This window comes from Cryptotermes secundus, unplaced genomic scaffold (assembly GCF_002891405.2).
Source record: "Cryptotermes secundus unplaced genomic scaffold, Csec_1.0 scaffold1379, whole genome shotgun sequence".
NCBI lineage: Eukaryota > Metazoa > Arthropoda > Insecta > Blattodea > Kalotermitidae > Cryptotermes > Cryptotermes secundus.
This window is the reverse complement of record NW_019718634.1, coordinates 777138-790392: the sequence shown is the minus strand read 5'-3', so window position 1 is coordinate 790392 and position 13255 is coordinate 777138. Positions and strand designations below refer to the sequence as shown.

At 44.7% G+C, this 13255-nt stretch overlaps 1 protein-coding gene across 1 annotated transcript; it reads left to right on the top strand.

The window, feature by feature from the left end:
* Window positions 1-1597: 1597 nt before the first annotated feature.
* Window positions 1598-3283, top strand: LOC117282247. The gene is made up of 2 exons (XM_033751140.1): window positions 1598-1822; window positions 2813-3283. Exons 1-2 carry the CDS (start codon window positions 1805-1807, stop codon window positions 3062-3064), a joined length of 270 nt encoding a protein of 89 aa, XP_033607031.1. The 5' UTR covers window positions 1598-1804; the 3' UTR covers window positions 3065-3283.
* Window positions 3284-13255: the final 9972 nt, after the last annotated feature.

The following is a 13255-nucleotide window of genomic DNA, read 5'->3' as shown; positions in this document are numbered from 1 at the left end:
TCACCTTCATGCACAGCAGTACGCTGGAGAGTTAATACGAACCCGGCCCAGGACAGCCAACTGCTCAAAATTCCAAGACAGTAGGCGTATATTGGTTTATATGAAACACGCTCAAAAGTAGAGCAGATTGGGCGAACTCAGGGGGTGGGAAGGACGGTCACTGAACCCACGTCATGACGCATGCGCTGCCTAGAAAACAGCTGAACAAGGAAGAGCGTCATAGTGCAAACAGGTCAGACAATATAGATTACAGCGCTCTCCTGACGTCACCACAGAGATGATAGGAAGATAGGGCCGTTGGTTTATTTACTGGCTGAGTTACTGCTCATTTATAGACGATGACAGTAGCTAAGGGTATATAGCGTCTATCATCGGTGAATAACGACTTGGAAAGGATCTGAAAGGAACCTGCCGCAGTCTTGTTACATCTTATGACTGGAGGGACTAAGGAAAACCACGAGGGACCTCAGTCAGATGATTTGGTATCCAAGCCGAGATACTAACCCAGCATTTTATGGAACCCGCAGGTTAATTACCGTGTTCACAAGAGCCCTCCACTGGTCCCTATCCTGAGCCTGATCAATCCAGTCCGTATCACCCCATCATATTTCTCTAAGATGAAACACAAGAATCGTAATAAAATTTATATTAATGATCAATGATATGGATACACATTAGAAATACAATAAAGAATAGAACATTTCATGAAAATTTCCTGATGACGATCCAGCTGGATCGAAACATGTAGCAAACGTACGTAATAATACTGGTTTATTTATTACGAATCTCTTGTGTTGACGATCACATAATAATACTTAGTCATTACAGCCGATTTCTTGGTTTAGATTCGAACCCAGAGTCTCCCGAATAAGAATCCAAAACGTTACCGCTATGCCAATCCGCTCGTGGTCAGCTGATGATATGGCCCGCGAGCTACAATAATTCCACACCCTTAATCTGTAGTAAAATTTTATTTCTACGCAAAAACTCGCGTAACCGTTACGAAATATACGCAGCGGCTGTCAAGCGTGGCCACTTTCAGCGCTGCTATCATGAATCTGGCAAACAGAGCCGTGAAAACTGGGTTAGCGACATCAGCGCCCCACACGAATACAAACTGCATTAGTCGCTTGGTCCTTATAATGAGAGGCAGCGTGTTTCCTGTGAGGTAGGAACTGAATTTTTATATAGTGTTTAGAAACAAATTCACGCTCCAGCGGGTTAAGACATTCCAGTCTGCAGCCCTAAGTTTGGTTGAGCTGTAGAGTAATGATGTTTCTCCAACTGCGAAGTCCCTCTCTGGAGATGAAGCATCGACTATACAGACAGAAAGACACGTAGAGAGAGAGAGAGAAAGGGATACATGGATAGATGAATTGAAATGAGAGACGTGAAATAAATCATGATCACAGTCCACATTCCTCATTTTGTAAAAATAAAAAGAGGTTTATGACATCACCTTGCCGTTTGCGTATTTCTTTTAATTTTTGTTAAGAGAATTGTGAGATCAGCTTGCTGTGTTTCTGCGCAAATTAATTCCAGCTTAAGTTACTTCAAATAAGCCTCAGTGCCTCATGTATGGGCAGAAGTGTCTTCCTCACGTGCTGCGTGCCAAACAGTAAGAGAAAGCATAGTGTTGCCATAGCAACTAAAGGAAGTGAAACATTTGAATGTCGAATGCATTCTGCTCACGATTATTTGGTGACATGGGGACCACAGAGGTGCCAAGTGCTGCAGTATAAAAACAGTGGACAATAAGAACAGGACACACATCAGCTGATCCCAGCGATAACACAACACCAACATGTGGATCAAGTCTATGGTGAGCATCGACATAACCTACAGAATAATTCCCAAAATTGTACACAGACATCTGAATTATACTCAGAATTACGGGTTTTTGGCCTTTGTCCATTGTCAGGTATTCTAAAAATACGACGTTTCGGGAAATGAATCTGTTTTCGTCCTCACGTATGGGAGGGAGACACTACTCTGTTGGGTCCTTTAGAAACAGTTGACCTCAATTACTGGACTAAGGGACCCAACAGAGTAGATATCTCCCACCTATCACCTGAGGATGGAAACAGATTCAGCATCCGAAACGTTGTGTTCTCTAGATATTAGTTCACAGGATGGTGGACAAAAACCAAAAAAAAAAAAAAAACTCAGCAATTCTGAGTAGTATACATCATCATCAGAACCATTTAGAATCTATCGGGATTATAGATTTTACTATTTTCTATGCTCAATGTCTGCTCTTATAGCAGAAACCGTCTCCTGCTAATGTTGTTTGTAGGGGCCTTGACGTAATTTGAACCAAAATTGTTTCCGTATGTGATTTGACGTTCTCATGGCAATGGATATGAAGAGTTCTATCTTTTTGGATGCAATGCTGTGTTTATTCATTGGCTTATTCTTCGGCCCTGAAAATTGAGATGTTCCTCCGAAACGTCGGTTGACTTTCAACTAAATGGCGTTCAAAAACTGTTCTCAAAATCATAATTTATAACGGCACTTTCTTAATTATTAAAATATTAATTGTATTCAGTATGGATATATATACTATATACAGGATGATTCTAAATTATTGATGGGTTTTCTGTGACATATAAACGGAAACCCTATCAAAATAATTTAGAAATCACTCTGAATTTTGCCGCTCGAATATTGGTTGGCATGACTGGATTGGATTGCTACAGCTGGCGTTGTTTTGTTTGTTTTAATTTCTCTATTTCATCGTGCTTACTGTACAATTGGCTTTTGGGCTGAGTAGGAATGTAAATAAATAAATAATCGAATTATTATGTTACAGATGATCACCTTGGCGACCCTGATGGCGCTCACAACGGTAACAAAGGCTGGTGTTGCACCCCTGGCAGCCCTGCCGTACGCACTAGCGCCTTTTGGTAGTTCATACACCGCACATTCAATCAACCACGCCCTTGCTGCACCCGTTGCTGTTCCTGCTGCCGCCCCCATAGTAGCCGCCCCGGCGGTGTATGCGCCTCATATTGCCACCCCCGCCGTCTACGCACCCCATGCTGCCGCTTACATCGCCGGTTAGAAATATCCGTATCCTCGGGTCCGCTCAGAACAACTGTGTATACTGTGTCCAAAACATTTCGTGATTACGTCATCACCAGATAGTAACGTGATCGTTACGTCATCATAAGACAGTAAGGGAGATCCTTAAGTCTTTATTATAACATTACTACATTCTATTGGAGCCGGGACAGGTCAGTCGGTATAGCGACTGGCTACGGGCTGGACGACCGAGAGGTTAGAGTTCGAGTCCTGGTAGGGTCAAGAATTTTCTCTTTTCCACGTCGTCCAGAATGGCTCTGGGGTCCACTCAACCTCCTATCCAATGGGTATGGGGGGCTCTTTCCCCGGGGGTAAAGCGGCCGGGGAGTGAAGCTGACCACTCACCTCCAACTAGTGCTGACGTCAAGAAAATATGGATCTACATATCCATTCCCCCATACGCCTTCATGGCGTAGCGCTTAATTAGTTAAGCACAGGTACAGCTTTACCTTCACTTACTAGTATCAATTCGCAGAAGATAATTACAATTAAATTCACCATACTGGACATCCATGGACTTTTCTTCCGTAAAGTTACCTATTCAACGTGTGACGTAACCGCAGAGATGTTTTAGACAGATAATAAGAATAATATACAGATAAAGATTAAGAACAAATGAAAATTAATAATATAGGGGTATCTTGTGATATATGAATGACCCGTTGAAATCCTCTAAAACCCAGTGGTTACCATATGTAGCACCAGTTTTAATATTACGAAAGCTATGTATTTTGTTCACACAGTGTATTTATGTGTTTAATATAATTCTCAAAATAATAATAATAATGAAGTGATAATTTCTGTAAATGGCATTAACTGGTTGTTTCCTGTGAGGTAGGAACTGCAAGATATATATTTCTCCTTTATACCCACACACCATTTGACCGGAAATGAAAAAGTTTGGTGTTAAAGAACTCTGAACTTTTCAAACTTTTCCTCTGACGTAGTTCCAAGCAACAACGAAGATCCTATTACATTTCCTCCCCCCCACAAACTTTTACTTCTGAGTTTTCTTTTTATTTTTACGATTTACTCGTATTTCCGACAGTGACGTAATCTCATACCACAAAGTGTAGGTCGACAGGACTGGTAAGGATTGGAAAGGACGCGGAGGTAGCCAAATCGAGGTACCCACCCGGTATTTGCTTCAAAGGACTAAAGAGGCCACGATAAGCCTCAACCGCCGATGTATCCGCAGAGTTCTGAACCACGCACCTAGAGAATACAAGTCTACAGCGTTACCGCTACATTAACCTGCTTAACATGCATTTCCTTCTGCTTCTTCTTTACCAAAACAGTTATAAAATTTCTGTTGAGAAACTCCAAGGGCCCCCTCGAGGGCTACCGCCTTATCGTGGGAAGAGGTTTGCGAGCCACAGTGACCCGGAGAGCGGTTCTCGCTGAAGGGCAAGCTTCTGGTAGGGCCACCCGTGCCAGACAGGTCAAAAGGTAGGGGCCAAACCAACTGTACCCTCTGGTCCTCCAAAGTTAGGGGTTTGGGCGTGGGGCTTCCGATCCCATCCCAGAAAAAAATGTAATGTTACGAAACCATGGTGAGGGGCAAGAACCACACAGGGTTACAGCGCCAGGAAAGAGGAAGAAATTAGAAGGGACGAGTCGGGGTAGCTCAGTAAGGTGAAGGACTAGGCGGTCGTCGGTTCGAGATCCAACATTTGGCGAAGGCAAAAGATTAATCTCCTCTACACAGCACCCAGACCGGCCTTGGGACCCACCCAACCTCATGTTAAATGGATATCGGAAGCTCTTCCCTCGGGGGTAAAGTGACCGGAGCATGAAGCTGACAACTCATCTCCATCAAGTGCCATAGTTGTTCCTGTGCTTAACTAATTAAGCACTATGAAATGAAGGCATGGAGGAGAGGAAGTATAGCTCCACCATTCTTGACGTCGGCACTAGGTGAGTGGTCAGCGCCACGCCCCTTCCGCTTTACCCCTAGGGTAAGAGCCCACGGTACCCATTGGATAGGAGGTTGGGTGGGTCTGAGATCCAGTCTGGACGCTGTGAAATGAAAAAAAAACATTGCTCCTGCTGGGATTCGAACACCGGCCGCCCAGCCCATCGCTATCCCGGCTCCTTACGTGTTTATGAGTAAAAGGTAAAGCGGTCCTTGCCATGAAGGCGTAGGGGGAGTGAATGTATAGATCCACGTTTTCTTGTCAGATTCACGCCCCGACCGCTTTACTCCAGGTAACCATTAAATATGTTTATGGGGCGATGCAGAAATTTAACCGCAGAAGAGGGGCGAGAGGGAGAGCGCATGCACGGTATTAGTAGGAAAACCTGAAGGAAACAGGCCATTAGAAAGATCTAGACACAGATGGGAGGATATATTAAAACGTAATGCAGAGAATTTGGATGGGTGTGAACTGGATTAATCTGGCTCAACGCAGGGATCAGTGGTGGGGGGGGCTTCTGTGAACACGGTAATGAGCCGTGTGGTTCCATAAACTATTGGGAATCTTGAGTGGCCGAGCGACTGCTGGGTTTCCAAACACGACTCTCCGACATGAAACAGTTATCCAGTGACTTCATAATGTCGACGCAACGATTGACGTCACCAAACGATGACGTACCTGTGTACAAGCGACAGATACTACATTAAACTAGGCGTATTAAGATTCTAGAGAGATGTTAAGCAAAAAATAAATGAACACCTCTCAGTGTTTTTATGGCCTTAATTAATGAGCGACACTTCAGCCATCTGGCGACGGTCTGACCGAACTAAACCGAGGTCCTCTCCTTCATGTCGCAGTGAATCTGGATCAGTGCAAGGTTAGCGCAGCGCTGAGTTACCCAATACTTGAGGCCAGCGTGACTAATTTCATCTCAAAATCTGATACTGCCTCGGAACACTAAGGCTCGTGAAACTGGACATACAAGTGGAACACTCGGCGGGTTAGCGAAACGGTAACTCTACTTTGGTACTCGGTTTGTATCCCGGCCAGGATATCTCGATTACGCGACGGCCGCTTCCTTCCGAATCCGCTCCAATTCATGTTCCATTCATCGCCGTACCATTCAAAGCTCTATGGTCTAGATATTAAGAGCTTCGTGAAATGACCCATAACAAATGTAGTCGAAACATTTGATAGAAATTCCTGAGTCTGAGTCTCATTTTACGACCGACGATCATTCGGCCAGTCTGTGTTGGCATAAAGCACTCTCCTGGGGCTCATGACCGGATATTTATTACTGTCTGACAGTTACGTTCTTGTTTTCTTGGGCGCCCTCTCTGACGAGAGGACGGTTCTGTCTTTGTATAGGTTGCTGGCCCTTGCCAGCGCAGACTTTCTCGGGTCCGAGTCCCTTGGTACTCGTGACCATATTTTACTGTCACAGATTTGAGACTTCCCTTTACGTCGCCTCTTACGACTCGCAGGGTCACGGTGGAGGTATTCGAACCCACCTTCACACGGGTCAAGTAATTCCTATTTCTAGGCCGCGCCATAGCTCAAGCGGTTAGTCGCTGGCTTCCCACCGCGGCGGCCCGGGTTCGATCCCGGGGTCTGGTCAAGTGGGATTTGTGGTGGACAAAGTGGCGCTGGGGCAGGTTTTCTCCGAGTACTTCGGCTTCCCCTGCCAATCTTCATTCCACCAATTGCTCCACAATCACCCTCACCTATCATCTGGGGCTGGTACAATAGGCCAGAAGTGGCCTCAGTACAAGGGACTTAGTCCCACACCACTAGCAATAAAAAAAACCCTATTTCTAGCTCCGGTTTATATAAATTGTCCTAGGAGCAGAAGTCAATATTCTGGGAGCTCATAGTATCGGTGATTCTAAGGGGGGAAAACTGTATGAGTCCTGTTCCTAACGGTTTCCGAGCCAGGTCTATTTCACTCTACAGACGGGCACCACACCATGTCCTCACACGAGTTGCAAAGTGCACTGATGCTGACGGTGGAATTTTCGAAAATGTATTGTACTAGGTATAGTGCACCAACTTTGTCACTTGAACAAGAAATGCCGGTATTAGAAACAGCACGCAATATCTCTTTTTTTTTTATCAACAATTTTGGAAGTGTACAGTATAATCACGAAAACTAATCAGAATAGGACACACGTAGATATACAGTTTCTTGCTTAGAATGACCGATACTATAACCTCGTAGAATACTGACCTTTCCTCCTGGAACACCCTGTGTAACACGCCACAAGGCAAAGGATTCTCGACTCAATGTGGCAAACATTCCTCGAATTTAATGTGATATTAATTTTGTCCTGAATGCAATTTTGACAGAACAAAGGATAAATGGCATAGCTTACTCAAAAGCTGCAATACATATGAGATACTGTTTCAATCATGCACTTACACAATCACTACACATTTCGACATCACAAGAAGATACTGTTTTGATTGCATAACAACATGAAAGTAATTTGTAACAAAATTGGTATTTCCCATATTAGGATATCAGTTGAACCTAACATGAGACAGTGTTTCACAATGCGTGCCGGTGACTCTATTACATTTTCCCCTCATCAATCAATAGCGGTAAATAATCACAATAACGTCATTATATAAAATACAGCACAGACTGCAATCATTTCCAATTAAGGTACAGATGCCGCATAATAGCGAAACCAGAGGAATGTGAATGTTTCTGGTGAAAACTTAAATACTGCTTAACTGCTGTGTAAACAGGCCACGGTACAACAGTCATTGCTAGGGAACAGCTCTGTGGATACCTGGTTTCCTAGGGAAAAATTTCCCTGCGTGGAGGCGGCTTCGAATACCTCCACCGTAGCTCTGCGAGTCGTAGGAAGCCAAGTGCATGGGGGTGTAATTGGGTCACCCTGTCCCTGGAGAACATAAATACGGTGGCTGACCTTCCAGGTAGGGGGAGTCTCGAATCTGAGACAGTAAAATATAGTCATAAGTTCCGCGGTACTGGGACCACTTTGTCCACCTTAAATCCCACTTGACCAGAACCGGGATCGAACCCGGGCCGCCGTGGTGGGAAGCCAGCGACTAACCGCTTGAGCTAAGGAGCTAGAGTTAGGGGTTGGTTGGTGAGTTACTCAGATAACCGCTGGGGTTCAGTCGTTGTGAGCTACTGCTGTGAGAAGCTAGTAGCTGAGGCTGGGGACCTTTCGGGAACCCAGAGGAAGGGGAACGTCTGCAGTTGGAAGCCGTTACCAAGCAGCGGCAGTGAGGACGTGAGTGTGGGCACTAATGTATTTGTGCGTTCATGAATCCAAAATCCCTCCAGAGCGACACTCCATACACGTGACAATCTACTTCCTTCCCTGACCCCTATCACTGTGTCTTCAGACTCTGAAAGCATTAACTGCGCTAAACACGCGTCAGCCCTTACGGTCCAGCTTACATGGCGTCACAGGCAAGACGTAAGCGTACAGACATGCGCAGTTGTGACATTCTGGTTCGTTACAGTTTCACACAAAGCACGTTTCTATTTTTAAAGATGTGACTCGAATCGCTGACACAAACTGCAGATCATACCAAAAGAAGAGAGCGGTTTCTGGAGCAACCACTCCCGCGGCAAGGCCCCACTGCCCACTCCTCGTTCCCTCACACGCAGCCGTTGCTGCACAATTGGCACTTCCACCTGCCACTTGTCGGCCAACTGTTAATTCAGTTTCCCATTAATTTCTTTCGTGGTCACATGAACCGTCTTCGCCCAAACGAACGCTGGGATCGTGGGTTCGAGTCCCACTCGAGGCATGGATGTCTGTGTGCGTTTATTCTGTTTGTGTGGCAGGAGACCCATCGAAACGTCGGTACCCTTCCACCAAACTGTACGGCGTCACAATCCAGAACATTAGCTCTTTAACATCTGACGACTTGCGAACCTCACACCCAACAGAAAAATTCCTGTTGCTCAACCACCATCACATCCCAGAAAATCAGAACTTTTACTTCATGCGGTCGTGATAACCTCAAAATTTGAACTCCTTTACCCTGAATACGGAGGCAAGAGATTAATCCGATATAGTGTTATCCATGTAGTCAAGGAGGGTGGGGTGGGCAGGGCAAGTAGCACGAAAGGGAGCGAAGAGAAATGCATAGAGGATATTGGTGGGAAAGCCAGAAGGACGTAGGCGGGTGGATACTATTAAAATGGATCTTAGAGAGATAGGATGGGACGGACTGGATTGATTTGGCTCAGGATAGGGACCAGTGGAGGGCTCTTAAGAACACGGTAATGAACCTTCGAGTTCCATAAAATTCTGGTAAATTCTTTAGTGGCTGCACAACTGGCAGCTTCTCAAGAAGGACTCAGCTCCATGAGTGAATGATATTTTTATCCGTGCACCAAATTATACGGTGTCATATACGGAAGACCGTAGTCCTGATTCGTCTTCGTGAGGTTGTTATCCTGTTGAAGTTTCTGTCCAACGGCGGGAGTGGCTCTGTGGTAACGTTCTAAGTTCATATGCGCTAGTTTGAGATTCTGTGCGGTTTTCCTCAGTCCCCCCATGTGACTTTCGAGATAGTACCTCAAATTACATCACAACCGCACCCCCCCATACATTCTCCAATTCACAATTAATGAGCCATCGCGTCACTCGGCGCTCTGTTAGTCTCGATATTAAGAGCGCAGTAAAACTGCCCACAATCCGCGCCACATGAGGCATGAGGCTTCAATAAACATTATAAGGGAGATAAAACAGCTGGCCAGTTCAAGTTTCGGCCGCTAGGGCAACACATTGTGNTGACTATGAAGAAAGCAGTGTTCTGGGATTTGACACCGTGTATATGTGGTGTTAACCGACGTTTCGGAGGAACGTATCGCCTCCATCTTCAGGATGGAGCATGCTTTTACCGGTTCTCGCGGTCTCTTCGCTTGTAGATTTCTTATATTTTTTCTTCTACCCTGAAGATGGAGGCGATACGTTCCACCGAAACGTCGGTTAACACCACATATACACGGTGTCAAATCCCAGAACACTGCTTTCTTCATAGTCACCGCCGTGAAAGCCTCAAATCTTACACATTGTGTAACATTTGGGCTGTGTGAACTGTTTGCCTAGCTGTCAGTTACAACTGCCAGTGCCACACACAAGCTTACACTGCGGTCGGTGTGACAAGGAAGGCCGCGAGGGGAAGAAACCGAGACAAGCACATAAACAGAGCGACAGAAATAACTTCTTCTACAGAAAGTTGTATTGTGTAAACACATAGCTATATACAGTTGGCAAAAAATCAAAAGGAAAAGCGTTTAAAATCTATCCCGAAGGAATTCCAAAGTATATCTATCCCATAATTACTAAACTCCGTGACTTTAGTCCGAAAGCGAACTATACCGACCGAGCAACCGCCACTTGTCGGCGAAGTTAGTGCCCAAATTTAGCGGAAAGAGGGTGTCGCGTGGTCAGCGCAACGAATGCCCATGGCCGTTAATCTCGGTTTTCTAGACCGGAGCCGCTATTTTTCCATTGAAGTAGCTCCTCAATTATCCTCACGAGGCTGAGTGGACCCCGTTCCAGACTCACTACTTCTCTCAGAAAATCTGGTAGCGCCGGGAATAGAATGCGGGACCTCTGGATCCGTAGCCAGGAACCCTGACCACTAGACCACAACAAACAAATTACAATACACTCATCTAGACCTCAATAATATATTAATGTATGTCTGCATTAACAAACATTTTTACAGTATTTCTTTCAACTGGATTTCTGAGCAAAATCCAGAAGGAAAGCGACCACAAGGAAAACCTAGACGTAGGTGGGAGGATAATAATAATATTGATCTTAGACAGGATGGGTTGGTAAGCACTGGATTGATCTGGCTCAGGATACGGAACAGTGGAAGGCTCTTACGAACACGGCAATGAACCTTCGGGTCCCATAAAATGTTGGGAAAATTCTTGAGTAGCTGCACAACTGGCGGCTTCTCATGAAGGAGTCAGTTATTTCAGCTGATCTTCACTACAGGGTACATGAAGAGTTCTCCTTTGAAAACATAATAAACACAATAACCTCTACAAAACTGTACCCTGCTTACAATTCCGAAAGATTTCTGAACAACTGGAGTCAAACGTCCACCTGAAGAAGACCTTAACATAAAATATTTGGAGTTGTCTGCTTGTTACTGAAAGAGTTCGATGCTATGGGCTCTCAATACTGACAGCGCCGTTAAACAGTAACTTAAGGAATGATCTTGCGCTCAACGGCCACGTTCCCGCCACGCTTCAACAGAAACACGTCCCAGGGCCTCAAGCGAAGACTTCCGATATGGGCATTACGTTGTATTCCAGTTACAAAGGACATGTGCGCAAGACAGGAATTACGACTAAATTCCACATTCTGAAGACAGCAATAGAAAGCGAATATCACTGCGTGGGCCATTGTTCCTATGGCAACGACTTGCTCGTGTGGGCCAACCCTATCAGGTGAAACAAACGGCACGCGAACTTGCTCACGTGGGCAGAGTAAAGTTTCATTGTCGAAAAAAAACACGTGGCTAACCGATACAATGTCAGGATGCCATTGACAGCTCCAAACGTATCTCTAAGTATTCTCTTCTGGGATATAACGCCGTGTATTACGCTGTTTCGGGCGAACACATTGCCTCCATCGCCAGGGTCGAAGAACAAGCCAAGCAAAGAAACCAGTGTGAACGGACTACACGGTGTTATACCCCCAGAAGACAGGACTCTTTATAACATCCGCTCTGAGAGCCTGGAAACTGATGGAAAACTAACAAAACAACAGCGCATGTTAACACAATGTTATTTTTCAGCATCCTGTTGCACTCTATAGATTTGATTTAGGAGCTTTTGTGCCGTCTTTGTGCAACGCCGTTTACTATTCTTTTCATAGCAATTTTCCTTCATTGGACATGACATGTTTCGGCCTAACTGGTCATCTTCACATAACGGAAATCCCGCAGCCATAACTATCAAACCAAACAAAAACTAAAAGCAACCACGTGCAACCCACATAACCAAAATAACCAGCATTACACTTAACAGCAGAATCCTTAACCATAACAACCTGTGAGCCTGAAGATGGAAAAATTAGGTTGAAACATGTAGTGTCCAATAAAGGAATAAGAAGAAACAATAGTAAGCGACGTTGCACACAGGCAGCACAAAAACTCCTAAGTCAGGTTCCTACAGAGTTAATGGAGGCGATACGTTCCTCCGAAACGTCGGTTTATACAATATCTACACGGCGCCACATCCCAGAAAACGGTATTCTTCATACTCACCGCCGTGAAAACCTCAAATCTTGAGTAACTTATGATTTCGAGAATTCCCGAATCCCGAAGAATTTTGAAACACAATCCACCATGAATCTCACGCGGAATGAAGCCGGACTGAACCTGAAGCTGCGCGGCTAGAAGACAGCTGGACAACCCTGTTCTGTATTATTGTAGACAGCTGACGAGTAAATGAGAGAAATGCTTAATTACCTGTTATTCACTGTTCTGTGTTTGTATCTTGTAAATCATGAAATTACAAAAGTTGCATGCCAGAATTTTCTCTCTTGCAATAAATGTGAGAGGGGAAAAGTGAATTGTGTTGTCACAGTAACCAGTAAAGAGTTATGCTCTGCGCATGGCGGTTTACAAAAAATAAAATTTATTGTAGTTCAAACTCTTTCCACTGTTATGAATGCCTTATGGAATGATTAAAAAACAGAAGAGGTACAGAACAGAAAAATAACTGAAACAAAACTGACGTTGAGGAATGTAGACAAAAGGCCTTGAAATACTTTCAGTTGTGATTTGTCAGTGCTAGAGGCTGAAGGCGGGGCTACAAGCATTATATTTGTTAGGTCGGTCCTTGAACTACACACGGTCAGGTCCTGGAATAGAAAAGAAGAGTAGGTACTGACTGAATGGTACTACAACCTCAAGGTAAAGACAGACAGAGGTACATGGGCACCAGCATGGTGGAGGGGTCTGCCCCTCGCTGCATTAGAAAATAAGTCAAAATTGAAGAAAAAAAGAAAAAGGGAAGTATAGTAAAAAATAATACAAAAAACCAAAACGAACCTTAAACAAGGTACCTGTGTTTCAACCTAGAGGTCTGTAGCGAGCAGTATATAAGCACCCTCAAAGAGCAAATGCTGAGTTCGTACCCAAATTCCACGTTGCACTGCATGCCTCACATGCAGCCCTCCCATTGTTAACATAAAAATTTCGCCTTAAAATAGCCCTCCCAACGTTATAAAAAA